At 58.3% G+C, this 24,510-nt stretch overlaps 4 protein-coding genes across 5 annotated transcripts; all 4 read right to left on the bottom strand.

Moving 5' to 3' along the window:
• Window positions 1-541: 541 nt before the first annotated feature.
• On the bottom strand, window positions 542-9,476 carry GPAT4 (glycerol-3-phosphate acyltransferase 4). The gene is made up of 12 exons (XM_009901609.2): window positions 8,558-9,476; window positions 6,303-6,372; window positions 5,737-6,034; window positions 5,512-5,586; window positions 4,835-4,924; window positions 4,645-4,738; window positions 4,072-4,187; window positions 3,817-3,872; window positions 1,872-1,957; window positions 1,538-1,666; window positions 1,377-1,456; window positions 542-947 (listed from the first exon to the last, which is right to left on the bottom strand). Exons 1-12 carry the CDS (start codon window positions 8,720-8,722, stop codon window positions 839-841), a joined length of 1,368 nt encoding a protein of 455 aa, XP_009899911.1. The 5' UTR covers window positions 8,723-9,476; the 3' UTR covers window positions 542-838.
• A 2,250-nt stretch (window positions 9,477-11,726) lies between these two features.
• On the bottom strand, window positions 11,727-12,921 carry LOC104301266 (protein phosphatase 1 regulatory subunit 3C-B-like). The gene has a single exon (XM_009901634.2). The coding sequence runs from the start codon at window positions 12,781-12,783 to the stop codon at window positions 11,923-11,925; it is 861 nt and encodes a 286-aa protein (XP_009899936.2). The 5' UTR covers window positions 12,784-12,921; the 3' UTR covers window positions 11,727-11,922.
• A 2,655-nt stretch (window positions 12,922-15,576) lies between these two features.
• GINS4 (GINS complex subunit 4) lies at window positions 15,577-17,810 on the bottom strand. Its single transcript, XM_054175138.1, has 7 exons — window positions 17,685-17,810; window positions 17,380-17,466; window positions 16,969-17,082; window positions 16,559-16,656; window positions 16,165-16,253; window positions 15,818-15,908; window positions 15,577-15,713 (listed from the first exon to the last, which is right to left on the bottom strand). Exons 1-7 carry the CDS (start codon window positions 17,784-17,786, stop codon window positions 15,617-15,619), a joined length of 678 nt encoding a protein of 225 aa, XP_054031113.1. The 5' UTR covers window positions 17,787-17,810; the 3' UTR covers window positions 15,577-15,616.
• A 1,608-nt stretch (window positions 17,811-19,418) lies between these two features.
• Window positions 19,419-24,155, bottom strand: GOLGA7 (golgin A7). Of its 2 annotated transcripts, none has more exons than XM_009901612.2 (5): window positions 23,980-24,155; window positions 22,491-22,643; window positions 22,075-22,176; window positions 21,382-21,445; window positions 19,419-20,598 (listed from the first exon to the last, which is right to left on the bottom strand). In XM_009901612.2, exons 1-4 carry the CDS (start codon window positions 24,088-24,090, stop codon window positions 21,398-21,400), a joined length of 414 nt encoding a protein of 137 aa, XP_009899914.2. In that variant the 5' UTR covers window positions 24,091-24,155; the 3' UTR covers window positions 19,419-20,598; window positions 21,382-21,397. The 2 variants fall into 2 exon arrangements, with proteins under 2 accessions (XP_009899914.2, XP_009899913.2); XM_009901611.2 differs by having other exon boundaries at window positions 19,419-20,601; window positions 23,980-24,154.
• Window positions 24,156-24,510: the final 355 nt, after the last annotated feature.

The raw sequence follows: 24,510 nt of genomic DNA, 5'->3' as shown, positions 1-24,510 counted from the left end.
TTCCTCACCACAACCTGAGGTATCTCTGTGCCTACTGGTGCACAACAGGACCAGATCCACCCATGTGCCTCAGAAGACATTTAAAAGAGGATCTCCTGCCCCAGCCATGGAGTCTCTGGCTCTCCTTCCCACCCTGGGCTCCCAACACAGCACAAATGGATCCCACAAGAGCTCCACCTGCCACACCAGCGACAACTGCCTGGCAGCTTGCAGTTGCAGGAGCCAGAAGGAGGCCTGCAGGAAGGATGATCCCAGCTGCTGGAGGAACCCCAGCAAAGAGGCTGCTCCTCAGATGCTGGAGAAGCAATGGTCTGAGTCAGGCTATGGCAGGAGGGTGGTGAAATGAAAAGGAAAGGTTTCTCCTTCTGCAAGTAAAGCTGGAAACGGCCTGAGACCACACACAGCTCCCAAAGGGCTGGTGCTGCAGGCGTGAGAGGCACAGGCTGATGAAGCCTCCCCTGGTTGTCAAGGCAGCCAATTTGAGTGCAGCTCACCAGTTCCTGTGCCATGGCACACAGAGACATCAACAGCCCACTCCTGGGCCTGTAAACACCACATGGAAGCATCTGACACCAGAAGTGTTTCATTTAATATTGCCCCTGCAAGGGGCTTCACTGTAACAGTAACGAGAAGGCCTCTGCCACGAGCTGCCCAGGGCCTGCACGCTCTGGGCAGCAACAGAGCCTCTGGGAAAGAACAGCCAGAGGATGAAGGAGCAAGTCCAAGTAGCTCTGGAGCAGCCAAAGTCCAAAGATTCACAGCTGCTGCAGACAAGCCCTGGCTTGTGTGGGGGACAAGGCCCTGGCCAGGCCCAGGCCCAGTGCTGGAGGCAGAGGGCTCAGGAGCGGCTCCGGTCTTCATGGTTGCCTACAATCATTTTGCTGTAGAGTTTCTGTTGCTCCTCCTTGAATGTGTCTTTCACCTTCTCCCTCTTCAGTCCTCCATCCCTGGGGAGAGAGTCATACTGTCAGAGGAGCTGCAGGCCTGAAAGATCAGCTGCTCTGATACCACTACAGCAGGCTGCCTCCCAAGGCCCTCTGCTTCCCAGGCTCTGAAGTCCTCAGTGCCTGAAGAAGGAGGTGCCCAAGCTCAATCCATTCTGCTGAGCAGCCCTAAGTCAGAGCCAGGGCATCCCAGTGCAAGCTGGCATCACAGAACGAAGGCCTGGAGCCCAACACACACAGCAGAAGCAAAGGCTTCAGTCCCTGCTACAGAAGAGCAGCCTTAGAGGCCACAGGCCAAGTGTACTCCATTTCTGCACAGGCCTGCTCTGCCCAGCACAGGACAGAGCTCAGCTCTGCTGCCCACAAGCACACAGCAGGACCCAGGAACAAGGAACCCTGGCACCAGCAGGAGAAAAGCCTGCCTGGACTCACCAGAGCAGATCCACAAGGCCTCCCTGCCTGGCAATGGCTGACTTCACTCGATTGGCAAACTGGACAGCGTCCTCTTCAGGCTGTGACAAGATGACAGTGCTCAGCAGGAGCACAGGGACACACAGGCAGAGGGCCAGGGCAGCCAGGTGCTCCTCACTCACCTGCCTGGTCATTGGGGGCAAGTACCAGACGCTGCAGACAATGGCCCAGCTCGTCATCATCCTCAGGAGGTAGGTTACCATGCCGTACTTGCTGCTGTTCCAGAAGGCATCTCCAAACTGTGGGTCATACTGCAGAGGCAGAAGAGCTCCTGGAGGCCTGGCAGTGGTTGTACCCTCCCCTGAGGCTCCAAGTCCCACCCCAAGCCCAGCTACAGGCCAGGCCTCCCAGAGCATGCAGTGGGCTCAGCTCCCCCATGCCCTCAGAGCAGGCTGTTGGCCCAGCAGTGCCAAGACTGAGCTGCCAGCTCTCATGGCCACGTTTGCCCTGTCATACCTTGATAGCTACAGGGTAAACTGTGGCTCCAATCTCAAAGCTTCCCTTTTTGAACATCATCACAGAGGTGTTGTTGATGCAGGTACCTGCAGGAAGCAAGGACAATCTTCTCAACTTCCCTTTGCAAGGTGGTTCAGAAGTCCAAGCTGTACACCTCAGGGCTGGGCCACAGGCACCCAGCAGCCACCCCTGGCACTCACTGCCGTGTGCAGGGGGTCACAGTCTCACCAAGGTTGGAAGAGGCCTCAAAGATCATCCAGTTCAACCTGGCACCACAGACCTCATGACTAGACCATGGCACCAAGTGCCACATCCAATCCTCTCTTGAACACCTCCAGGGACGGCGACTCCACCACCTCCCTGGGCAGCACATCCCAATGACGAATGACTCTCTCAGTGAAGAACTTTCTCCTCACCTCCAGCCTAAACTTCCCCTGGCACAGCTTGAGACTGTGTCCCCTTGTTCTGATGCTGGTTGCCTGGGAGAAGAGACCAACCCTCACCTGGCTACAACCACCTTTCAGGTAGTTGTAGAGGGCAATGAGGTCTCCCCTGAGCCTCCTCTTCTCCAGGCTAAGCAACCCCAGCTCCCTCAGCCTCTCCTCACAGGGCTGTGCTCAAGGCCTCTCCCCAGCCTTGTTGCCCTTCTCTGGACACCTTCAAGTCTCTCAATGTCCTTCCTAAACTGAGGGGCCCAGAACTGGACACAGGACTCAAGGTGTGGCCTAACCAGTGCTGAGTACAGGGCACAATGACCTCCCTGCTCCTGCTGGCCACACTATTCCTAATGCAGGCCAGGATGCCATTGGCCTTCTTGGCCCCCTGGGCACACTGCTGGCTCATGTTTAGGCAGGTGTCAATCAGCACCCCCAGGTCCCTCTCTGTTTGGGAGCTCTCAGCCACTCTGCCCCCAGCCTGTAGCTCTGCCTGGGGTTGCCGTGGCCAAAGTGCAGCCCCTGGCACTGGGCCTTGTTGAATGCCATCCTGTTGGCCTCTGCCCATCTGCCCAGTCAGTCGAGGTCCCTCTGCAGAGCCTTTCTGCCCTCTAACTGACCAACATCTGCTCCCAGCTTGGTGTCACCTGCAAACTTGCTGATGACTGACTCAACCCCTCATCCAGATCATCAATGAAGATGTTAAAGAGGATGGGGCCCAGCACTGATCCCTGGGGCACACCACTGGTGCCTGGCTGCCAGCTGGCTGTGGCACCATTCACCACCACTCTCTGGGCTCAGCCTCCAGCCAGTTCCTAACCCAGCTCAGAGTGCTGCTGTCCAAGCCACGAGCTGACAGCTTAGCCAGCAGTTTGCTGTGGGGGACGGTGTCAAAGGCCTTGCTGAAGTCCAGGCAGACCACACCCACAGGCCTCCCCACATCCACCAGGCAGTCACCTGACCATAGAAGGAGATCAGGTTGGTCAGGCAGGACCTGCCCTTCCTGAACCCATGTTGGCTGGACCTGAGCCCTTGGCCATCCTTCAGGTGCAGTTATTGCCCCCAGGATAATCTGCTCCATCACTTTCCCTGGCACTGAGGTCAGGCTGCCAGGCCTGGAGTTTCCAGGTTCCTCCATCCGACCCTTCTTGTGGCTGGGGACCACCTTGGCCAGTTTCAGTCACCTGGGACCTCTCCAGGGAGCCAGGACTGGAGGAAAATGATGGAGAGCACTTGGCAGCTCATCTGCCAGCTCTCTCAGCACCCTAGGATGGATCCCATCCGGTCCCATGGACTTGTGAGTGTCCAAGTGGCTCAGCAGGTCCCCAACTAATTCCTCATGGATGTGTCACCAGGACACCACAGACCTGACTGACACACCCTGGGCTCAGCCAGCACTGAACAGGCAGTGTCCCCTTTGCCTCAGGGAAGGGTCTCAAGGCCCTTGGTTGCACAAGAAGGGAAGGAACAGAGCCCCAGTGTGCCTGCCTGGCACCTCCTCCACAACTCACCTTCAGGAAAGATAAGAATGGGCAGCTTGCTCTTGTCCTGGACGTGCTCTGTGAGCCTAAACAGAGGAGTGGCACCAGTCAGGGCACAGAGACCGCCACTGCCCAGCCACACAGCACACAGCCCTTGTCCTGCAGTCAGCAGGGACTGTCTGGGTGCCAGCAAGAGTGGCAGTCTCCCAACACCCAGTGTCCTCAGCCCTGAGCAGTGGGCACCCCCTCCCCAGGCTGCAGCCCCCTGCCCACCGGCTGCCACACCTCTTGGCGACGAGATGCCGATCCTTGACCTCGGAGCGCTCGAACCAGACGTGGGGGCAGGCCTTGACCATGGCTCTCTGAATCACCCCCATCAGCCCCCCGTGGATCTGGCCCACCTGAGCAGCACAAGAGACACAAGTTACAGAGCTGAGGACACAGCAAAGCCAACGCAGCTCCCAGCTTCACTGCCAAGGTGAGGTTCATCTTTCTACCACTGCCCTGGAAAGGCTGAGAGGAGAAGTCCCAGGCTCAGGCTCGGGAGAACAGAAGTAGCAAGCCCCAAGTGCCTTCCACACTGCTGGAAGGTCCTTTGCTCTTCCATGGATAGCAAAGCTCAGAGATCTACTGGCAAAGCAGTGCCCAGAGACCTCTGGTGCTCCAAGGTTCTGGTGCTGGGAAGCCACACACAGCAGGGTACAGCGCCTGAGAGTGCCCTGGGATGTCATGCAAGGACATGCAGCTCTGCATGCTGAAAAGCCTCTTGCTGCCTACTCCCTGTCCCAGGCAACATGCCTGTCACTCCCCCCAGAGAGGTGGCCAGGCCCTGGCAGCAGGGCCGGGTGCAGCCCTTACCATGGCGTAGTAGCCATCGCTGGCCAGGATGATCACATCGATGGGGGATGTGTGGTTGGCCACACAGATGCCTCCATTGCGGGGTCTGTTCTCTCTAAATGCAAAACAAAGGTGGCAGTGAGGACAGAGGAGCCCAGGGGCAGAGCAGGAAGCAGCTGTGGCAGGGCCACGTGCAGCAGAGCCTCCTTACCGGTGGTGGTAGGTGATGATGGCGGTGAGGGCTCGCACGCAGATCCGGTAGCACATCAGGTGCACGTGCTTGCTCAGGAACTCCTTGCACCTGCAGCCCAGCACACAAACCATCGTGCCCCAGCAGTGCTGCCACCCAGCCCCACTGCCCCAGGCCACCAGATCCAACCAGGGCATCACACCTCTCCTGCAGACATGTCTCGTCCTGGCTTTTGTTGTCAGCCTGTGACCAATGATTCTGAACTCAGGAGAACCAAACTCTGGCCCTGGCTCTCCTGGAGCCCTTCGGGTACTGGAAAGCTGCTCTAAGGTCTCCCCTGGAGCCTTCTCTTCTCCAGGCTGAACAGCCCCAACTCTCTCAGCCTGCCCCATAGAGGAGGTTCTCCAGCCCTCTGATCATCTTTGTGGCCTCTTCTGGACCCACTCCAACAGTTCCATGTCCTTCTTCCTTTTCTCTTATCTTCCCTTTCAGAGCCCATAGCCAAGCATGGGCTTGGAGCCCACACCTAGGCCCTTTGTTTCATAAGACACAGCGTCTCCTCCTGAGGGGCTACAGGTGCCAGAACCACCTGCCCTGTCTCCAGTGGGCAGAACAGACAGGCCTTGCAGGAAGACTTCAGCATTATCAGGTCTGCACAGGGTGGTGCCCATCCCCTGTCCCCTCCAAGATGAACTCACCTTCCAGCTGGCAAATACCCCAGCACTGTAGTACCAGTCACCAACAAGCTGATGCCAGTGAAGGCCAGGGCTATCCTGCAGAGAGAGGGAAGCTAGGAGCTAGCAGCAGCAGGTCACAGGCCCTCTGCAGCAGGCAGAGCAGGGCCTGTGGGGCTCAGGGAGCAGCTGCAGCGGGCAGAGGCTGCCGGCAGAGCCGGGCAGGGGGCTTCCTGCAGCAGCGCTCACCGGAGGGGCAGCAGGAAGCAGTAGCGGATGAGCACACCCAGGCCCCAGAGCACGGTGAGGCGCAGGCTGATGTACTGGAAGTTGTAGTTGGTCCTGCTGAGCAGGTTCCAGGACTCCAGCTCCTCAGCTGAGAACCTCTTGGTCACTTCATCGTCCATGATGGTCTCGATGCCTTTGCGGCAGAAGTAGAAGATGTCTGAGAGCTCAAACTCCGGCGTGTCCAGGGCCCTGCTGCTGCCGCTGCGCCGCAGCTCCTTGATCTCCTCCTCCAGCGACGTTGGCTCCTTGGCAATGATGCCTGCAACGTGCCGGCAGCCCTGAGCTCAGCCTGCTGTGACAGCCAACAGCCAGAGCCTTCACTCACCCTCCCTCCCTCCCTCCACAGGGTCCCCTCCTTTCTCCAGCCCTCCCAGCTCCCTCGGACGAAGCACTTCCTGGGTGCTCTCCGCAGCTCCCTCCAGCCCATCCACACGGTGTGCCTCAGCTGCTTGGAGAGCACCACCTTCACCACACCTGCCAGGCTGGGTTTTGAACTCCCCATGCACCCATGCAGGGCAGGGCCTCACCATTGGCATAGGGCTTGTACAAGGGGTGGTTCTTCTCCTTGGCACCGCGCTCTATCCTCAGCGTCGCCCACTGCAAGAGACACACAGGCAAACGAGGCTGGGGAGGCCTGCAGCTCCCCTCAGCCCAGCCCAGCTTGACAGCTGGAAGACCGTGGTCAAGGGCAGAAGATGGAGCTAGAGCAGGAGGGTTCTGTCAAGAACTGAAAGACTGAGTGATGAACACCACTGAACTGAGGTGGAAGCAGAGGCTGGCCTAGGAGGGAGGTTTCTGCAGCAGAGATCTGCCTGCAGGGGGGCAAGAGGACGGGAGGGGAGGTGACCAGCGTGGGCACAGGACAGCCATGGGGTGCACATGGTGTGTGCCACCCTGCACAGCACAGCCCCAGCAGGAAGCAGGCAGTGTCAGAGTGCTCAGTGGTGCAGGTTTTCTGCAGGCTCTGCTGCACCAGGCCCTTGGGTGCACAGCTTTGGGGTGGACCCTGCCTCCTGCTGGGGGGGTCCACAGCACAGGAAGCCAGCCATGGGACTGGTCCTGTTTGTCAGCCCTCATTTCTTCCAAGCTCAGAGCAGAGACTGTTATTCCAGGTATCTGCTAAAAACATCAGGCTTATGATGGGATGGGATCCTTCCCTCCCCAGCTCAGCTGACAGCTGCTGCTGCTTCTCAGCTCACCAATCCATCTAAAACAGCAGCAGCCAGCACCCTCAGACAGCTCCCTGGCAGCTGGCTGCCAAATCCCATGCCCAGCCTACCTGTTCTCCACAGAAATAGCTCTCAAGGGCACCACAGAAACTGCAGCCTAGGTTTCTGGCCATTCTTCCTTGCCCTCCAAGTAACCCTCTCAGCCTCACACTCTTCTGCATTACAAGTGTTCAGCTCACCCCACAGCCTCCTCTGCCAGCAGAAGGAACTGCAGGACTGCAGAAGATGTCTAGATGCTGCCATTCCATAGGTCAGAAGAGGAGCTCTGACCTAGCAGGAGCTGGGCAGCCTAGGGAGAAGGCATCCCTGGCAAGCCCAGCATGCCCTTACCCTGTCTGGGGTGGCAGCAAACCCAGACTCCTTCAAGTGAGGCACTGGGCAGGCCTCCCTCACCACACCTCAGGCTTTTGGAGGGAGTTTGAAGAGCTCCAAGGCTGCTTTCCCAAGTCAGACAGTACAGAGATACTCCTGGGGAGCACCAGCCCTGCTCAAGCAGCAGCAACTGCATCAGAAATCCTTTAGCAGCTCCAACTCCACATCTAAGACCCTAAAAGCTCTCTACCAAGCACAGGGCACCCCTTCTGCTTCTCTCTGGTGCTGTAGGATTTACCTACTAAGAGCTGCAAAACTTCTGCTCTCACCAGGGACTTGCTTCAAGGAGAGCTGTTGGCTGTCCACAGAATCACTCTGCCAAAGGCAGGCAAGAGAACAGCATGGCCCCAAGCTGGAAAATTCCACTTGGCCTCCCTATGCCAAGAGGGTCAGCAAAGGCTGCTGCTGTCCTCGGAGGCTGCAGGCCCTGACATGGCTGCTGGGCTCAGCAGATAAGCAGGTGGCACTCTGGGACACAACAGTGTTGAGAGCTCTGGGTTCTAGCCACAGACCACTTGGGACCTGCAGGACAAAAAGTCCTGCCTTATCCCCTGCTTTTTTGCTTTGCTCAAACATGTCCTGGGGAGGAGCAGCCTGGTCCCTCCCCATCACACCCTACACCCCATTTGGCTTCTTTCCACATCAAACTGTAACTGCACTGCCTGGCCTGGGACATTAACCCATCCAGCACACACTTCCCAGCACACCCACAGCTCCTACTTGCAATATTCCAGTCCTTCACTTGAAGTCTCACTGGATTAATCAGAGGGAAAAACCATCCAGAAAGAGAGGTCTGGCAGACTGGAAGAGGGGAGGTTTAGACTGGAGATGAGGAAGACATTCTTGGCAGTGCAGGAAGGGAGACTCTGGCACAGGCTGCCCAGGGAGGCTGTGGATGCCCCCTCCCTGGAGGCGTTCAAGGCCAGGCTGGATGAGGCCTTAAGCAACCTGGGCTGGTGAGAAGTGTCCCTGCCCATGGCAGGGGGGTTGGAAGGGACCTTCCAGCCCAAACCTTTCTGTGGTTCTGTGAAACTGACCCAAAGAGACCACTGGCACCAGCAAACCAATCACCCACCCCAGCCACCTGCCACCCTCTGCTGAGGGGCAAACCCCTCTCCTCAAGCACGACCAGGCCTGACAAGGGCCCTGTCAGCACAGCAGCTTCTGAACAGAGGACTCACCTGGAACACCTTCAGCAGCGTTTTCATGTAAACCTTGCGGATGCCGAAAGAGACTCCAAAGATCGCCGGCACGATGATGAAGACCAGCAGCAGGGTGAAGAGGACAGTTATGGAAATCCCCAAGAGATTAACAACCAGGCTGTCAAAGGGGAGCAGGAGGAACATGGTGAAGGGCCCAGGCAAGGCTGGTGCCCTGCAGCCAGTCAGAAGGGCTGCCCACAGCGTCCCCACCCCTCCTGTTATTTAGCAGCAGTCCCACAGGCGCGCCGAGTCCACCGCCCGCTCGCAGACCCCATGCCAAAGTTCACATCCTCCTGGGGCTCTGCGAGAGAGGGAACGCAACAGGAGCAGGGAGAGCAGCTGGGACAACAAACAAGCAGTCTGCCAGAAGCCCAGGTGAGCTTGGACGGCGTGGGCTGAGCAGCTCAGAGAAGACAGAACACACAGAGCGGCTGCTCCATAGGCAGGCAGTGGGCGCCGCTGGGACACGAGTGTGTGACCGGAGATCCTCCCAAGGCACCGCTGAGCAAGTCCTGCTGTGGGGCAGCTTGTGAAGAAGCTGGCAGCAGAATCCCCTCCTGGCTGCTGGGAGCATGCAGAGTCTCTTCACGGGGACAAGGAGGAGTCCATCCCTGAGCCTGCATTGGAGGAGATGGAGGGAGCCGGCCCTCGCAGGGGCTGTTATTGCTGTCTCCGGGAGGGCACAGGCGCTAGCGCAGCTCCTGGCATGACGCCTGCAGCCAGTTTAATTCTGGATGCCCCTGGCACCCACTCATGCTGAGGGGTGGGTACAGACACCAGCAGAGCTCTTCAAACAGCGAGGAGGCTTCTTGGCAGGCGAGGCACTCACATGTCACCAGCACTACTGGAGCAAAGAGAAACCCAAGTCAGGCAAGTCATGCAGCTCGGAGAGACGTCAGCCCAGAGAGGGTGGCAAGAGGTCAGGGACAGTGGGCTCCGGAGCCTGGAATGCAGCTCCTGAGACACAGCAGACTCACACTGGTGCTCCAGCTACTGCCTGGCACTGCCACAGACTTGGGAATCACCCCCTGCTGCCACTTGTCCCGTGTTTTCCTATCAGTCACACCTCAGATGGCCTGGTGTGGAACCACACCTAGAGCACAGGACTGCAATCAGGTCCAAAGTACCGGAAGGGAGCCAATGAAGTGGCAGAGAACCTTTCCTCATGACAAAGACCTGACCACCTCTCTCACTCCAGAGGCATTCGAGAGCCCTGAGCCAGCCAGGTACCCAGATTCCTGGGCAGGCATCACTTCCTCTGCTCCTGTGCAACACCTCATCCCCAGTCACAGGCAGCGTCACAAGCAGGTCAGGAAGGAAATCAGCCCCGGGGCAGAATGAGTGCTGATGATCCACGGTGGTGGCATGTGCTGGGGCACTGGGACCAGGCAAAGGTCAGGCACCTGGCACCACGGCGAGGGCAAGCACAAGGTCAAACAAGGCTCTTGGGAAGAGATGAGTCTGCTCAGGGGAGAATTCCCTCCAGATGCCACCTTCACCTGGCCACCGACTGCCAACCCGAGGATGGGGTTCAGCAGCTACCTCACGGCACACAGGAACAGAGCCTGGGAAGGTCCTCTGGCCGCCCTGCACGGCGTGTGCCCGCTGCCGGCTCGGCACTGCCGCACCGCTAACGCCAAGAACATCGTCAGTGCTTCAGAGGCAGGCGCCCGCCGGCACAAAGCACGTCCTGGGAGAGGCTGCTCCGAGCCGCACGTGTGACTGTGCCTTGTGTCAGAGCTGTCACCCAGCAAAGCCAGGCCTCGTGGTGGCAAACTGGTCAGACCGGCCACCGGAGAGGGGCCCGGTCACCGCATTCCTTCGCTGTGTCACCCGCCGGTGGCCCGTGGGGACAAGCACCGCGCCGCACTCAGGGCTAGCAGCCGCCAGAGCCGAGCCCCGGGCGAGCGCAAGCAGCGCTGCCTGCTGCCTACGGCCGCTGCGGCTCGGCCAGGACGCAGCTGCCGCCGCCCCCGGGCTGGCAGGACGCCCGGCAGGGCCCGACCGCCGGGCCGCCCAGGGGCAGGAGCGGCGATCGCACCCCGCGCTGGCTGCCTCGGGGCTGTGCATTCAGGCTCAGCGCCCTCCGGTCGCGGGGAAACCGCTGCCAACGGGGCCGAGCGCGGCGGCAGCGGCGAGCGCTGTGCTCAGCTTTATTCAGGGGGAGCGGGGCGCGGCGAGTCACGGCGGGGCCGCCGGTCGGACCGGCGACTTTCGGCCGCTGTGCAAGCGCCGGAGAGCGAATGCTCGGCGGGGCGCGGTACCGGGGAGTGCGCGGGGGTGCCCCGAAGGGCCGGGCGGCGGCACCGGGGGCGGCGGCACCGCGCAGCCGCGCAGGGAGTCCGACCGGGCCGAATCGTACCCGGCGCGGGAGGGCGCTGCGGCGCGCCCCGCCGCAGGCGAGGAGGCCGCGATCCCCGGGGCGGGCGCCGGGTAACGGTCCGCGGGCGCGCACTGCCCCGCGCCCCCGCCGCGCGCACGCAGCAGCCCGAGGCGCGCCCGGGACAGCCGGCAGCTGGGGGCGCGGGGCCGAGCCGGGCCGGGCCGAACCGGGCCGGTCACGCACTCACCTGCCGCTGCCGCCGCCGCCGCCGCCTCCGCCGGGCCCCGGCTCCGCCCCCGCCACGTGCCGTGCGCGCCCCCCCTCCGCGCTGCGTGGCCTGACGTCATCACGCCGGCCGCGGGGCCGCGCCCGCAGCGGCTCTTCGCTTCCCCACGCCGCCGGCAGAGGGCGCCCGCCCCGCCCGGCGCAGGCAGAGACAGCAGCCGCTGAGTGCCGACACTTTATTCACTCCGTCACAGCACGAACGGTCGGAGGCGCCCCCGCTGCGCCCAGCGCCTGCGCGCCCCCTTCCCCCGCCGTAAGCCCTCCTCGGGACGCCGGAGGGGCAGCGACACCGCCGGTGGCTCTGCCACGCCCCTGCCGCATCCCCCTGGGGAGCAGGGCCCTGCCGCGGCAGCTTCACACAAGGCACTTGGCCAGCACCGGGGCGGCCAGCACCGGGGACCCGCGCCTCACGCGGCAGCTCCCACCCGGTGCAGCCAACGGCTATGGACGCGGTCCACGGGTCCCAACCGTTCCTCTCTCCCTCCCCTACTATCGTGATAGCACCGCCTTGAGAACCTACAGGCAGGAGTTACACCTTGTGGCAGCTTCCAGCCTGCGCCTTGCAACAGCAGTGAGGAGGCTGCAGCAGAGGCGAGCAGCTGCTGGCACAGCAGCAGCCACCAGAGGAGCTAAAGAAGCTCTGAGCAGCATCTTCTGCAGCTGACCCCTCCTCGAAAACCCCTGTACCACAGCCAGGGTGTGCAAGGGACCTACACCTCTTCTACAGGCTGCTTGCCTACCAATAGGGAGCCTGGGCCTCAGACTGCCGCCAGGTCTGCAGGCGAGACAGGACCAGGGCAGCAGCCCGAGAGGTGCCAAGCTGGTCCCAGGCCCCATTGGCACGCTTCACAGCGTGAGAGGGAGGGCGGGTCACGCCCACGGGGCAGATCCTGTAGTTCCTCCCTTGGTTGTTGTCCCAGTGGATCTTCTGTCCGCACTGGAAGGAGATGCAGAACTCGGTGGCTCTGTGGGAGCAGGAGGGCTTAGGCAGCAGCAGCTCGAAAGAGAAGATGTCTGTGTCGGCCGAGCCGTAGGTGCTGTGCATGTACTGGCAGCAGACGTCGCGGAAGCTCTTCCAGCCGTCGGAGCTGATGCGAACCGCCACCCGCTTCTCGTACTCGATGTTCCTGACCTTCACCGTCCCGGACAGGGCTCGGTCCTGGAGCAGGCAGCTCTCCAGGCACACCAGGTTGCTCTGCAGGCGGCTGCGGAAAGTCTTGTAGTCTGCAGAGGGCTGTGGGAAGTCCAGCACGTACCTGCAGGCTTCTGGGCGCGAGTCCCGCGGCCCGGGTCGCAGGGAGGCCAGGCCGGACAGGGCGTGCTGCAAGTCACAGAGGTCCTCCTCGATCTTGGAGAAGAAGCGGACGGCCGTCAGCGAGAGCCCCTTCATGTCAGCAAACACAACTCTCTTCTTCTTCTGCCCCTTGCAGCCCTTGCTGTTGTCTCGCCGCTCGGGCTCCGCTTGCGGCTTCTGGTTGAGGCAGGACCGGAGGGGTTTGCGCCCCCGGCCGCCCCGCAGCTCCTCGTAGGAGTTGAGCAGCTTGCAGATGGGGGGCGAGTGGCTCAGGCAGAGCCGCACGGCCAGGTCCACCGGCATGGCTGGAGGGGCACCGGCCTGCCGCCGTGCACCTGGAGGTGAAGAGGGGGTCAAGGTGGCGCACCCCGCTCGCCGGACCGGGCTTCCCCTCGGCCGTCCCGCCTGCTTCACTCGCCGCGGCTCATCGTGTCCCGCCCGCTCCGCGGGGAATGGGGACCGTGGGAGCGCCGCCGGCCGGGACACTCCGCGGCCGCGGCGGCAGCCAATCCGTGCCTGGGACACGCCCCGGAGCCGCCCCGCCCCCGGTCCCCTTCACCCCTGCCGCAGCCCCCGCGGGAAACGGCCACAAGGACCAAGCCAGCCCCGGGGACCGGGACCCTCCTCTCTCTACCGGTAACGCTCCCGGCTGCGGCCGCGCCCTCCGGAGCCTGGCTGCGAAACGGGCGGAGCCAGGAGGAGCAGCACGGAAAAGCCGAGGAAACTCCCGGCGGAGCAGGCAAGGCGCCCCGCGGTGCCCCTGACACCTCCGTTCAGCATCACCTTCACTGCTCAGCTCACATGTGACTCCTTGACAGGCACGGCTGGCACCCAGATCAGACCAGCGCTGCCCTGCCCTGCCGGCTAATCTCCCCGGGGCTGTCTAGCCATTTACCTTAAGCAGCCCTGATGGCTCCTGCTGACAGCACAGATTTCCATCAGCTCAGGACACAACCCATCAGTGGTTTCACATCGCTTTCCACCACCACTCTGTCCCAATGTCTCCAGTGCAAGGCAAGGCAGCTCTGACAGGACGGCCAGGAGTGAGCTTGTACCCAGCATGGGGCTGGCACAAAGGTGGGGTTCAGCCCCAGCCTCAGCCAGCAAGACCATCAGAACAAGAGCAGGACAGACAGAGCAGCACCATGCCCCAGAAGGACACAGCACTGGTGTCACTGCTGGCCAGACACTCCTGCCTGGGGAGGGGCAGGACAGCCATCTGTGGGTGACCACGAGCTGGATGCACTGGCTTCCTGAGAAGCAGCCTTTCATCACCTCCTCTTGGGCTTACACTGCCTGTTCCCTCACCCCAGGGACTCAGGAGAGACCACACAGACACCAAAGAGTCTTCCTAGCAAGGAAAGCCTTGCCCCACCTTCCTCCTGTGCCCAGGAGAGCAGATCCGGCTCAGGCTGGGAAATCACAGCTCATGACCAGTGCCCTGCTTGTGACCTCTTTCACCATGCACCTGCTTTGGGCTTAGAGCTAATCACTCAGTAAACCAAAGCTATCTCCACCTTGGAGGGAGCAGAGAACAGGGGATGTATTTGAGACCAAACTTTACAGCAGAGCCTATGGAAGCTGGCAAAGCTGCTCCCACCCTGCTCATTCCCACCCTGCTCATTCCCACCCTGCTCATTCCCACCCTGCTCATTCCCACCCTGCTCATTCCCACCCTGCTCATTCCCACCCTGCTCATTCCCACCCTGCTCATTCCCACCCATCAAGAGGCACAGATTGATGTGGATGGGTACAAGCCCAAAGCACCACTTAGCAAAACTGTGAACACCTCCCCTTCCCCCACCACAGGCAGAACAGAGGCAGTGTTAGCAGAGAGGCTGCTCCTAGTCCCAGTATTTAGGCATGGAAGGACAGAAGCAGCATTTCCTGGTATGGCAAAGCTGACTCTCACTCTGAGCCTGACTGCCAAGCATCTCCAGAAACCCTGCATGGCCTGTGGTGATGCTGCCAAGGTGCTAGCTGCCAGCCTCCAGAGAGAAGCTGTACTGAAGGCACTCTGGAAAGACATCCAGGTAAGGTCCAGCTGCTGCAAGAGGACAGGAGCCCCTTAGGCTTCCAGTGCTGCAGCCATGTGCGATGCAGCAGTCAGCTGAATCCCTGCTGCCTGGACAGTTGTTCAGACTTAATAAGGCCAAGGAGAAAGTCCTCCAGACAAGCCACCTAGACACTGCCCCAACAGCTCTTCTGCAGCACGTTCCTGCAGCAGCAGATTAGCAATGACTTTGGCTGGGAGCTTCAGTCACCTCTGCAGAGCTGCCTGGGATGCAGACATGGGCAGGACACAATGCACAGCCCTCCTGGGGGGCTGTACCAGGGCTATGTGCTACTGATTCCTAAGCCTCCTCTTAACGTCTGTACTTAAAGGAATCTTCTTTACCTAACTGGATTCATTAGCCACACATGCCAAGCCAGTCACACTGCAAGATGTCCTGTGTCACCTCCTGCCAGGCAGAAGGGAGTGTCAAGAGAAACAGCAGGCTGTTCCTCACACTGTCCCTCCTGCTCCTTCTGCAAGAGGCAGAATTTGCTCTGCCAGCAAGTATCTGTAAGTGTGGTAGTTTTTACTCAATAGATCATGTGGCAAAGATGGTGCAAAAGTAACCCCCACACACCCCAGGCCACCTCTGAGCAGCTGGCCACTTGCACAACATCCCAGGTTGCACAGCCCCTGTGATGAGATCAAAGCTGCTGGGGGAAGGTGGAGTCTACACAGCTGGTTGCCACACCACCAGGCCAGCCAGTGCACACCCAAGGGGCTAATTTAAAGAACAGTGCTCAGCTAGAGCAGGGATGAACACACAGCTGTGGGTTTAGAGAGCACCCTGCTATTTGCAAGGGCTGGGGGATAGATGTGCTCTGCCCATGTCTGCTGTCCAACCAGTCCAGGATCTGGGAGGCAGGACCTGCACTGGTCCCTCCCTGGGGACTCCCACGGGCTGCTGCACAGCCATGCTGAGACACAGCTGCCCTCACCTGGGAGCTCAAGGGAGAGGACAAGGGCTCTGCTCCAGTTAGGGGCTTGAGGGCCTGGGACACAACACTGGGCCCCCCTGCCAGCCCTACCCACCAGCCCCACTCCATCACCATGCCTGGTGCCCACACTCACTGCTTGCCCTCAGATGAGCTGCACAGCTCCCGAGGCCACCAGTGGGGCAATGGTCCTGTAGCGGATGAGGTGCTGGGAGCCCAGCTCTAGGTCGATGGTGTACTCCCTGCAGGCACGAGAGACATCACCTTAGCTGCTTCCCCACCCTGCCACACACCACCCCTGACACCCCCTTTTCATCTTGTGGCACATGGGGAAGTGCCCACCCACCTCTGCTCATCCATGTCTGGGTCCACCAGGATGTTCTCCTGCGGCTCCAGCACGCGGAGGAACACAAAGGAGTCCAGGTTGGGCTTGGGCACTGCAGACAACAGGTGCAGAGCAGGAGTCAGCAAGCTCATGGGGGCATGAGGGACCACAAACACAAGGCCAGTGAAGGGAACACAACACTTCTGACCAGAGGGAGCCTGCACTGCCCCAAGGGAACATGAGAACAGCAGCATCCTCCAACAGCAGCTGGAGACCAGCTGGCCCTTTACACTCGGTGCTACTCCAGGGCCTTCCCCACCCCCTGCTGCTGTGATCTGTAGCTCAGCCTGCAGGCTGGGGGTGCTCACCTGATTTCAGGAGAGACACTTTCTGCAGGTTGGGTGGCATGTGCTTTAGGGCCACGTTCTTCAGGTAAGTCTCTGTGTTTGCCATGTACCTGAAACAAACCATTAAGCATTTATTGGTTTAATCCAGTACAGATTTGAGGGACCAGTATGGACTCAAAATGCTAGCAAGCAGTATCTCCTGGTCCCACAGGAGCCTGATGGCTTGTCCCAGTAACAGCTTAGAGTGATTTTATTGCAGCTCTTTTCCTTGTCCATTAAGAAACCTCCTTGTGAAAGCTGTGATTCGTACTGCAAACTTGCCTAAGGCAAACAGCCTCCAGAACTGCTCAGAGTAACACCTGGGTGAGTTCTGTAAGCTAGGAGAAGGGAAGGAGATGCATCCAAACATACTCACTCTTTAGCAAAGGCAAACTCCTCTGGTGACAGAATGGAAGGCTCCCCTTCAGATCGAGACTTCTCCTTCTCCAGGACATGGGGGAAAAACTTCTCTATCTGATATTGGAACAAAACCCCAAAGACTATGACACACCTCTCCCACACTTCTGTGCATACAATCCCCGCTCCCCAAGCTTCCCCTGCGGGCAGGGCTGCAGCTGGGGTCTGCAAGCTGCACAACCATTTGTGCATGATCCTCCTTCCTCCCAACGAAAGGCATGCCCAAGGAGTGAATGCCTTTGGGTCATATTTTAGAGGACACAGAGCACAAGCTTTAACTGTTTTGTTGAAGCAAGGAGGCATTGTATGGGTAAAGCTCACCCCTGAAGTCAGCCTTCCTCATGCCCTGGGCAGCACAGCAAGCATTACCTTCACGAGCCTACACCTCAAGTAGCTGCTGAGCACGTAACGGATCCTTTCGATCTCCATCCGGTGGATGCTGACCTTCAGGTCTCCTCTCTTTGCTCGCTTCAGGTTTGCCTCCTGAGAGGTAGAGGGAAAGAGAAACTAACCAGCTGAAATGTCAAACAAGAAGAAATGAAGAGGGGGTATGCACAGAGGGAAAACAAAACCAGCTTGCAGCTGCTTTTGGTGACACAAGGATGCTCCTTCCTTGTGTCTCCCTGTTCCCTCTCTGAGAGAAGCTCAGGGAAGGTACTGAGAAGAGACTGAGCTCAGGGACTGAGAAACAGACAATCCTGGCAGTCCTAGAGGGACTCAAGCACAGCTGCCTCCAGGGGCCTGCCTGTACCACCACCACCTCAGCCCTGCAGCACCTACCATGTGGTCCAGCTGCTCCACCACACACTCAATGATCTCAGGTTTGCTCTCCAGCAGCTCTGGAGCAAACTTCTCATTCAGCCAGGCCTGAAAGGAAGCACACTATAAATAGAAATGAAGAACATATCTGCTATACTCCCCAGCCCCTACAGAGGACAGCAGCAGCCCTCCCCACCTCCTCCAGCGAGCCTAGCAGCCTGGCCCCCGCCGCCCCTCACCCCGCCTGGAAAGCCCAGGCCCAGCTCTCTCTCCCCTCAGATCTCCCCACCCGTCCGACCCTCAGCCGCGTTTCCCTGCCCCACTACCTGCTCCAGGCTGCGGATGAGCTCCGCCGGGGTGAGCACCAACTCCTCGCTTCCCCCATCCGAATCCTCCTCCGCCCTCCCCTCGGCGCCCGCCGCTGCCATCCCGCCTCAGCCTCCCGCCACCGGCCGCGGGTGCCTCACTGCGCCTGCGCCGGGCGGCTCCGCCCCGCCGCGCATGCGCCGCAGCCCCGCCCGCGCGCCGCAGCCCCGCCCGCGCCCCGCCCCGCCCCGGCGCCGCGGCCCTGGGAAATGGCGGCGGCGGGGCCCGGGCGGGCTCCGTGTGCGCGGAGCTGTGAGGAGCCGCGGAAAAACGAAACTTTAAAGCGAATAAACGGGGTGCGGCTCCAGGAACCGACTTGGGACGGTGCTTAGCTCTGTTCCCGGCCAAGAGCCTGCCGCGGCAGCAGTTAAAAACACCAGCGGCAGCGCTGCTGGGTGCCAGGCAGGGCTGGAGAATCCATCCAGCTGTGCATGGCAGGGCTAGGGAATCCATCCAGCAGTGCATGCCAGGGCTAGGGACTCCGTCCAGCTGTGTATGGCGGGGCTGGCGAATCAATACAGCTGTGCATGGCAGGGCTAGGGACTCCATCCAGCTGTGCATGGCAGGGCTAGGGACTCCATCCAGCTGTGCATGGCAGGGCTGGCGAATCCATCCAGCTGTGCATGGCAGGGCTAGGGAATCCATCCAGCTGTGCATGGCAGGGCTAGGGACTCCGTCCAGCTGTGTATGGCGGGGCTGGCGAATCCATCCAGCTGTCCATGGCAGGGCTAGGGACTCCGTCCAGCTGTGCATGGCAGGGCTGGCGAATCCATCCAGCTGTGCACGGCAGGGCTAGGGACTCCATCCAGCTGTTTATGGGCAGGGCTAGGGAATCCCTTCAGCTGTGTATGGGCAGGGCTAGGGAATGCATCCAGCTGTGTATGGGCAGGGCTAGGGAATGCATCCAGCTGTGCATGGCAGGGCTAGGGAATGCATCCAGCTGTGCATGGCAGGGCTGGTGAATCAATACAGCTGTGCATGGGCAGGGCTAGGGAATGCATCCAGCTGTGCATGGCAGGGCTGGTGAATCAATACAGCTGTGCATGGGCAGGGCTAGGGAATCCATCCAGCTGTGCATGGCAGGGCTGGGGAATTGATCCAGCTGTGCAAGGCAGGTGTAGGGAATGCATCCATCTGTGCATGGCAGGGCTGGCGAATCAATACAGCTGTGCATAGCAGGGCTAGGGAATCCCTCCAGCTGTTTATGGGCAGGGTTAGGGAATCCCTCCAGCTGTGCATGGCAGGGCTAGGGAATGCATCCAGCTGTGCATGGCAGGGCTAGGGAATGCATCCAGCTGTGCATGGCAGGGCTGGTGAATTGATCCAGCTGTGCATGGCAGGGCTAGGGAATGCATCCAGCTGTGCATGGCAGGGCTGGTGAATCAATACAGCTGTGCATGGGCACAGCTAGGGAATCCATCCAGCTGTCCATGGCAGGGCTGGGGAATTGATCCAGCTGTGCATGGCAGGGCTGGGGAATCAATCCAGCTGTGCAAGGCAGGGCTGGCAAATCCAACACAGACAAGGGTTTAGGAAAAGATTTACTGGTCCGTTAGTACTTGTGGCAATATTGCAACAGAGTGGGAAGGGAAACACTGTTACAGCTTAGGAAAAACAAAACTACAACAAAACCCCCAAGAATCAAACAAAAACCAAGACAAGTTTTATACAATTAAAGTCTCCCAGAAAAGAAGAACAAAAAAAGGAAGCATCTGTTGGCTGAGTCAGAAGCCTGGAATCCGAGCTGCAGGATCAGCACCTGCAGCACCTGCAGCACCCCCAGCAGCCAGAACAGCAGCCAGAACAGCAGCCTTCTGTGCCACTCTTCACTCTCAACTTCCTTCCACGACTGGACAGTGATGCTCAAAACCTGAGCCAGCCCAGGACATCCTTGCTTTGAGGAGGGAAAAGGATACAAGAGGAAAATATTAAGCCAGTGTGGTTTGTAGGAACTTTACTTTTGCAGGTGTTGCTGAGGAATGTTGATGCATGGGGGGGGGATAGAAATTAATGCACAGTTCTACTCTTCAACAGTGTGCCAGCAGAGAGAATTCAGAAACCATCTTACACAACACCCAACAGTTTGTCTCATCAATGTGGTTTGGTTTTCTTTTTCCCTATAAATTATATATAACAAATCCATAAAGAAACAGTTTTACACTTCACATATTAATCAGAGTAGGACAGGGATTGCTATGTTTATGGGTTCAGCATCCATTTTATTGTACTCTTGTTCTGGTTTATGAATGAGCAGACTCCCCTCTCCTGGTGAGCACTGACAGATGCAACAACAGCACAGACACAGTAGTAGGAAAAACACACCGGTATTCAAGTCCAGCTCTTCCTGCCTCTTCCAGGAACAACCACAACACTAAAAGAAGGAGCACTTTGCCTTCTCAATTTCACACAGAATCTGCTCCTTGCCTGGAGCCCCTCTCACAAGGCAGGGGCACTGCATCCCCTCACTCCAGCACTGACCTAGAGGGAAGGTCTCATTCCTGGAAAACTCCCAACTCTGACTCGCAGCCTTCCAAAGCCCCAAGGCTGGAGAGAGGTGTTTAAGATCTGGGCAGGAACAGCACTGCACTGCTGTGACTAAACCTAGACTTCAGCTGGGCGAGGCGCTCCGTTTCTGTCACGCAGCTTCAGCGCTTCTGCTCTTCCTGGAAAAAACTCAAAACCTAAGAAGTGTTCTCACTGCTTAGGAGTTTGCCACAAAATGGATGCTGGCCAGCTAGGTCACCCCATGGGGAGCAATTTTAGGAATTAGTCCTTGTTGTAGATGGCACTGTGGATCTGGCAGCAGAGAGAGGAATGATGCTCTAAAGTAGGAGGTAGGGGAACTTTGATACAGCAAGTCCACTGGTGAGCTGTCTGCTAGAAAAGAAGTTTCACATGATTAGAAACAAACCCAGCAAAGCCCTGCAGAAAGCTTCACAGGGCTAAGTGCAAAGCCCTGCAGAAAGCTTCACAGGGCTAAGTTCATGCACATTTACACCATCAGGACCTGGCTTTCCCTACAGGGAACGCTGCTATTCCCTGACCTGGGTGAACATTCAGTGGCATCATGCCAAGTATTGACTGGTCCAGAGGAGGGCCACGAAAATGATCAGGGGGTTGGAACACTTCCAGTATGAAGACAGGCAATAGGAGTGGGGGTTGTTCAGCCTGGAGAAGGCAAGGCTCTGGAGAGACCTAATAGCAGCCTTCCAGTACCTGAAAGGGGCTACAAGAAGGATGGAGAGAGACTGTTTGCAAAGGCCTGCAGTGACAGGAGCAGGGGCAACGGCTTCAAACCTGCACAGAGCAGATTTAGATTGGATGTTAGGAACAAGTTCTGCACCACGAGGGCAGTGCAACACTGGAACAGGTTGCCCAGGGAGGTGGTTGAGGCCCCAGCCCTGGAGATATTCATGGTGAGGCTGGACAGGGCTCTGGGCAACCTGCTCTAGTTGAGGTTGCTCCTGCTTACTGCAGATCATTCTGTGATAGTTCTACCTAGAAAAGTGACTGCAGAGGAGACTTACATGAACAGACTTCAGTGTGAACCACTTTGATACAGTGGTGGGATCAATGTTCTGTTTCAGTATGAGAGAATCTAGCCCTCAGAGCACACAAAAGAGGTTGAGACTGGTGTGGTCTAAGGTTAACAGGTACCTGAGAGTCCACAGTTTTATCTCCCGCTGGTCATACCTCTGTCTTCATAAATGGTAATTTCGATCTGCACAGGAAAGCTGTTAGGGAAACACACTGCAAAAACACCATGAAGACAATCAGAAGGCAGAAAAACCCCATGAAGATACTGGAGCCTTTGGTCTTTTTGCTTCACAGCTGCTGTTTCAAGGCTAGATTCAGCAGCACAGCTAGGAGATGATGTACTGCAGGCCAGATCAGTTGAAAAAAGCCATCCCAGAGCCAAGAGCTAGGCTGGGATCCACTTACAGCGGGGAAATCTTCACCAGAACCTGAACTGAGGCTTGCAAACTAAACAGCATCCATCTCTTGCTTTCACATCATCAACTCCTATCCTCTAAAGGTGGTGACTCTTCCCTGATCACACCAACTGCATTTTCAGAGGTCAGTGAAACAGAGAGGCATCTGAAGTGGTGTGAGTACTGTTCAGACACGCTGCCTTTTCCAGGAAGTGTCAAAGGATGGATTCCAGACACTGCATCTTCATTGTCTTTTGATGTGACAAATCTTAACCTACTAAAACCTGAGCAGAGGGACAGGAACAGGCCTGCCACGTTACAGACCAAGCACAACCAGAGGGTGCCCCACTAAGATAAAGAGGTAGCACATCACAGATGGACAAACCACAAGAGAATCTAAGAAACCTCAGAAGGATACAACTCTTAGTCCTCTTTCAATGGGGTCTGTCAGAAGGAGGCCCTGAGGAGCATAGATCTTCTCGTTCTGTTCCTGAATGAACTTGGCAATTTTCTTTAGAACCTGTTAAGAGAGCAGCACAGAAGTTCCATTTCTTGCAACAGGTCTCCCTGCACTAGGGACAGAGCCCCAGGAATATCACATGCAGCAACATTAGGAGGACCTAGCATACAACTAGAGAGAGAACTCCCATGGGTCCTGTGAAGTACAGGCAATCATTATGTTCCTCCAACTAACTGCAGACAAGTCTGATGTATGTGTGAAACCCCTCTGCAGTGAGGTCCAGTCTGCAGATCTGGATCTACAGATCCAGGCTTTGGGTGAAGCCTGTGAGGCTTCCTGCCTTCCAAGCAACGAGGTAAACACAAGCAGGGTACCTTTTCATAATGTGTTTCCATGCACAAGAAGATGGTATAGGCAGTCAGACAGGCAAGACACCCTTCCAGGTAGGATTGGCCCCCAAGCTTTTCAGCTTCTGCATAGAGGTTGTTGAGCGTCCGGACAGTCTCTTCAAACTGCTGCCTATCAATCTGCAAGAGAAGCCAAGTTCAGCTGTCACACCCTGCACCTTTCAGAACTGACCAATAGCCTCACACATCTACCTTCAGCTGGGGCTTGTCTGCACTTTCACACTTGGCAGCCACTGTGTTTAGAGCCAAAGTCTGAAGGACACTTTGAATCACACACCCTTGCAGTTCGTCGCCAGGCCTCAATTCCAGCACAAGGTGAACAGAAAATGGTTGAAGCAACATAACTAAAGCAATGTGCAATTCATCTGGGGGGAAAAACAAAAGCCTCAGATCACACAGAAAGAGATCTGCTAGATTGAAAAGAACCATTTGGCAGTGGCTTGACAGAGCTAACTCTTCATACCAGCAGTACCTTGCTGCTGCTGCAGTGCTGGTCAGACAAGCTCCCATCAAAACAATACAAATCAAAACAAAGAAACAGGAAGGGAATTGCAATGAGTAAAAGAAAAGGCATTAGCACAGAGCATTTGGTGTGCTATCAGCTGAAGATATTACATCTGCCAGCATTAAACAAAAGTACTTGAGATGGCACTTGTGAGGCTGCTGAAGAGGCTCAGCAGAGCTGGCTGGGCTCCACGAGAGAGGACAGTGGTCCTACACAGCAGCACAACAGGGCAGCCTTTATTCTCACAGACATAATGAACACATTCTGTTCACTGCTACAGGAGGCAGCTGTTTTCCTCAGGATTAATGAAAGCACAAAACAGCAGCATTTGAGAAACATCAACGAGAGATGACTTTAACTGTTGTTTCATGGGGCTTTTCACTGCAAACTGAAAGCATTTGCTTACCACAGCTGATCAAAAATGGCACTTGGACATCAAGCAATGCTTGTGAGCAAACAAAAATCGAACCAAAGCAAAATACATCCCAAAGGAGAAGATGCCTTTAAATTTCGAAATGATTCCCCCCTCACACTATTCATAGGGCTGCAACCAAAAGAGAGGATTACAGAGCCCTATCTGCCTCAAACGGACAGAGATGAGACCTTAGCTTAGCACCCTTGGGGTGCGCCGGAGGGGAAACTGTTCCCAGGGTGGGCACGGTTCTACATTTAACGGACAGCTGTCGGTAAGGAGCCGTGGTTTGGGCAAGAGATTTGCCCCCTGCTCCAGACACAGAAAGGGCTCCAGGCCACACCAGTCTGCCCAGTCACACGGGAACGCCACCCAGGAGACAGCCGGTCGCTGCCCGCAGGCCCTCACGCTCAATGGTCCGCGGGGTCCAGCTCTTCCCCACTGCCACGCACAGAGCGAGCCCCCAGGCCCAGCGGCCGCGGCGAGGCGGCGGCAGGGACCGGTCCCGGGCTGCCCGGAGGGGGACCGCCCCACCTTACCCTGTTCTCCAGCTCAGCCGGAAACTTGCTCTGGAACTGACACCGCGTCCCACCGCTGTAGTCGCGCTGGATGAACACCTTTCCCGACACTGGCGCCTGCTGCGGCCTCATCGCGCCGCCGCCGCCCACACCGCTCCGCTGCGCCGGGCGCCGCCGCTCACTTACGGCTGTCGCAAAAACGCCGTAAAGGCTCCGGGCTGCGGAGAGGGCGGAAGTGGCGTCTGGCGCACGCGCCGCGCCACGGGGAACAGCACCGCGCAGGCGCAGGGGCGTGAGGGAAGCCGCGCCGCACGTTCTGCGCATGCGCCCGCACAGCTCGCCTGCCATTGGCTGCGGCCGTGCCCAGGGTCCCGCTCCCGGGGCGCCCCGCGCCGGGGTGCAGCTGCCCTGAGCGCCCCGGCGAGCAGCGCAGCCCGGAGCCTTGCAGGCGGGTCACCGGTCGAGTCTAGCGGCTGGGGACAGTGCCCAGCTGCCGGGGTGCTGCCCGCGCCTCTACGGGGCGCCGCTGTTCCGCCTTCTCCATTGCTTGCC

Source organism: Dryobates pubescens, chromosome 31 (genome assembly GCF_014839835.1).
Source record: "Dryobates pubescens isolate bDryPub1 chromosome 31, bDryPub1.pri, whole genome shotgun sequence".
In the NCBI taxonomy this organism is placed as follows: domain Eukaryota; kingdom Metazoa; phylum Chordata; class Aves; order Piciformes; family Picidae; genus Dryobates; species Dryobates pubescens.
This window is presented reverse-complemented; position numbering and strand designations above follow the sequence as displayed.

Coding starts and splice junctions, on each gene's coding strand:
- GOLGA7 (XM_009901612.2), bottom strand. CDS start 24,090: ATGAGGCCGCAGCAGGCGCCAGTGTCGGGAAAGGTGTTCATCCAGCGC. Junction 22,644..23,979: donor CGGCTGAGCTGGAGAACAGG/GTAAGGTGGGGC, acceptor CTTCTCTTGCAG/ATTGATAGGCAGCAGTTTGA. Junction 22,177..22,490: donor TGGAAACACATTATGAAAAG/GTACCCTGCTTG, acceptor CTCTCTTAACAG/GTTCTAAAGAAAATTGCCAA.
- LOC104301266 (XM_009901634.2), bottom strand. CDS start 12,783: ATGCCGGTGGACCTGGCCGTGCGGCTCTGCCTGAGCCACTCGCCCCCC.
- GPAT4 (XM_009901609.2), bottom strand. CDS start 8,722: ATGTTCCTCCTGCTCCCCTTTGACAGCCTGGTTGTTAATCTCTTGGGG. Junction 6,373..8,557: donor CGCTGCTGAAGGTGTTCCAG/GTGAGTCCTCTG, acceptor TGTCTCTTGCAG/TGGGCGACGCTGAGGATAGA. Junction 1,457..1,537: donor TGCCCCCAATGACCAGGCAG/GTGAGTGAGGAG, acceptor ATCTTGTCACAG/CCTGAAGAGGACGCTGTCCA.
- GINS4 (XM_054175138.1), bottom strand. CDS start 17,786: ATGGCAGCGGCGGGCGCCGAGGGGAGGGCGGAGGAGGATTCGGATGGG. Junction 16,254..16,558: donor GAGTTTGCCTTTGCTAAAGA/GTGAGTATGTTT, acceptor GGTTTGTTTCAG/GTACATGGCAAACACAGAGA. Junction 15,714..15,817: donor CCAGACATGGATGAGCAGAG/GTGGGTGGGCAC, acceptor TCGTGCCTGCAG/GGAGTACACCATCGACCTAG.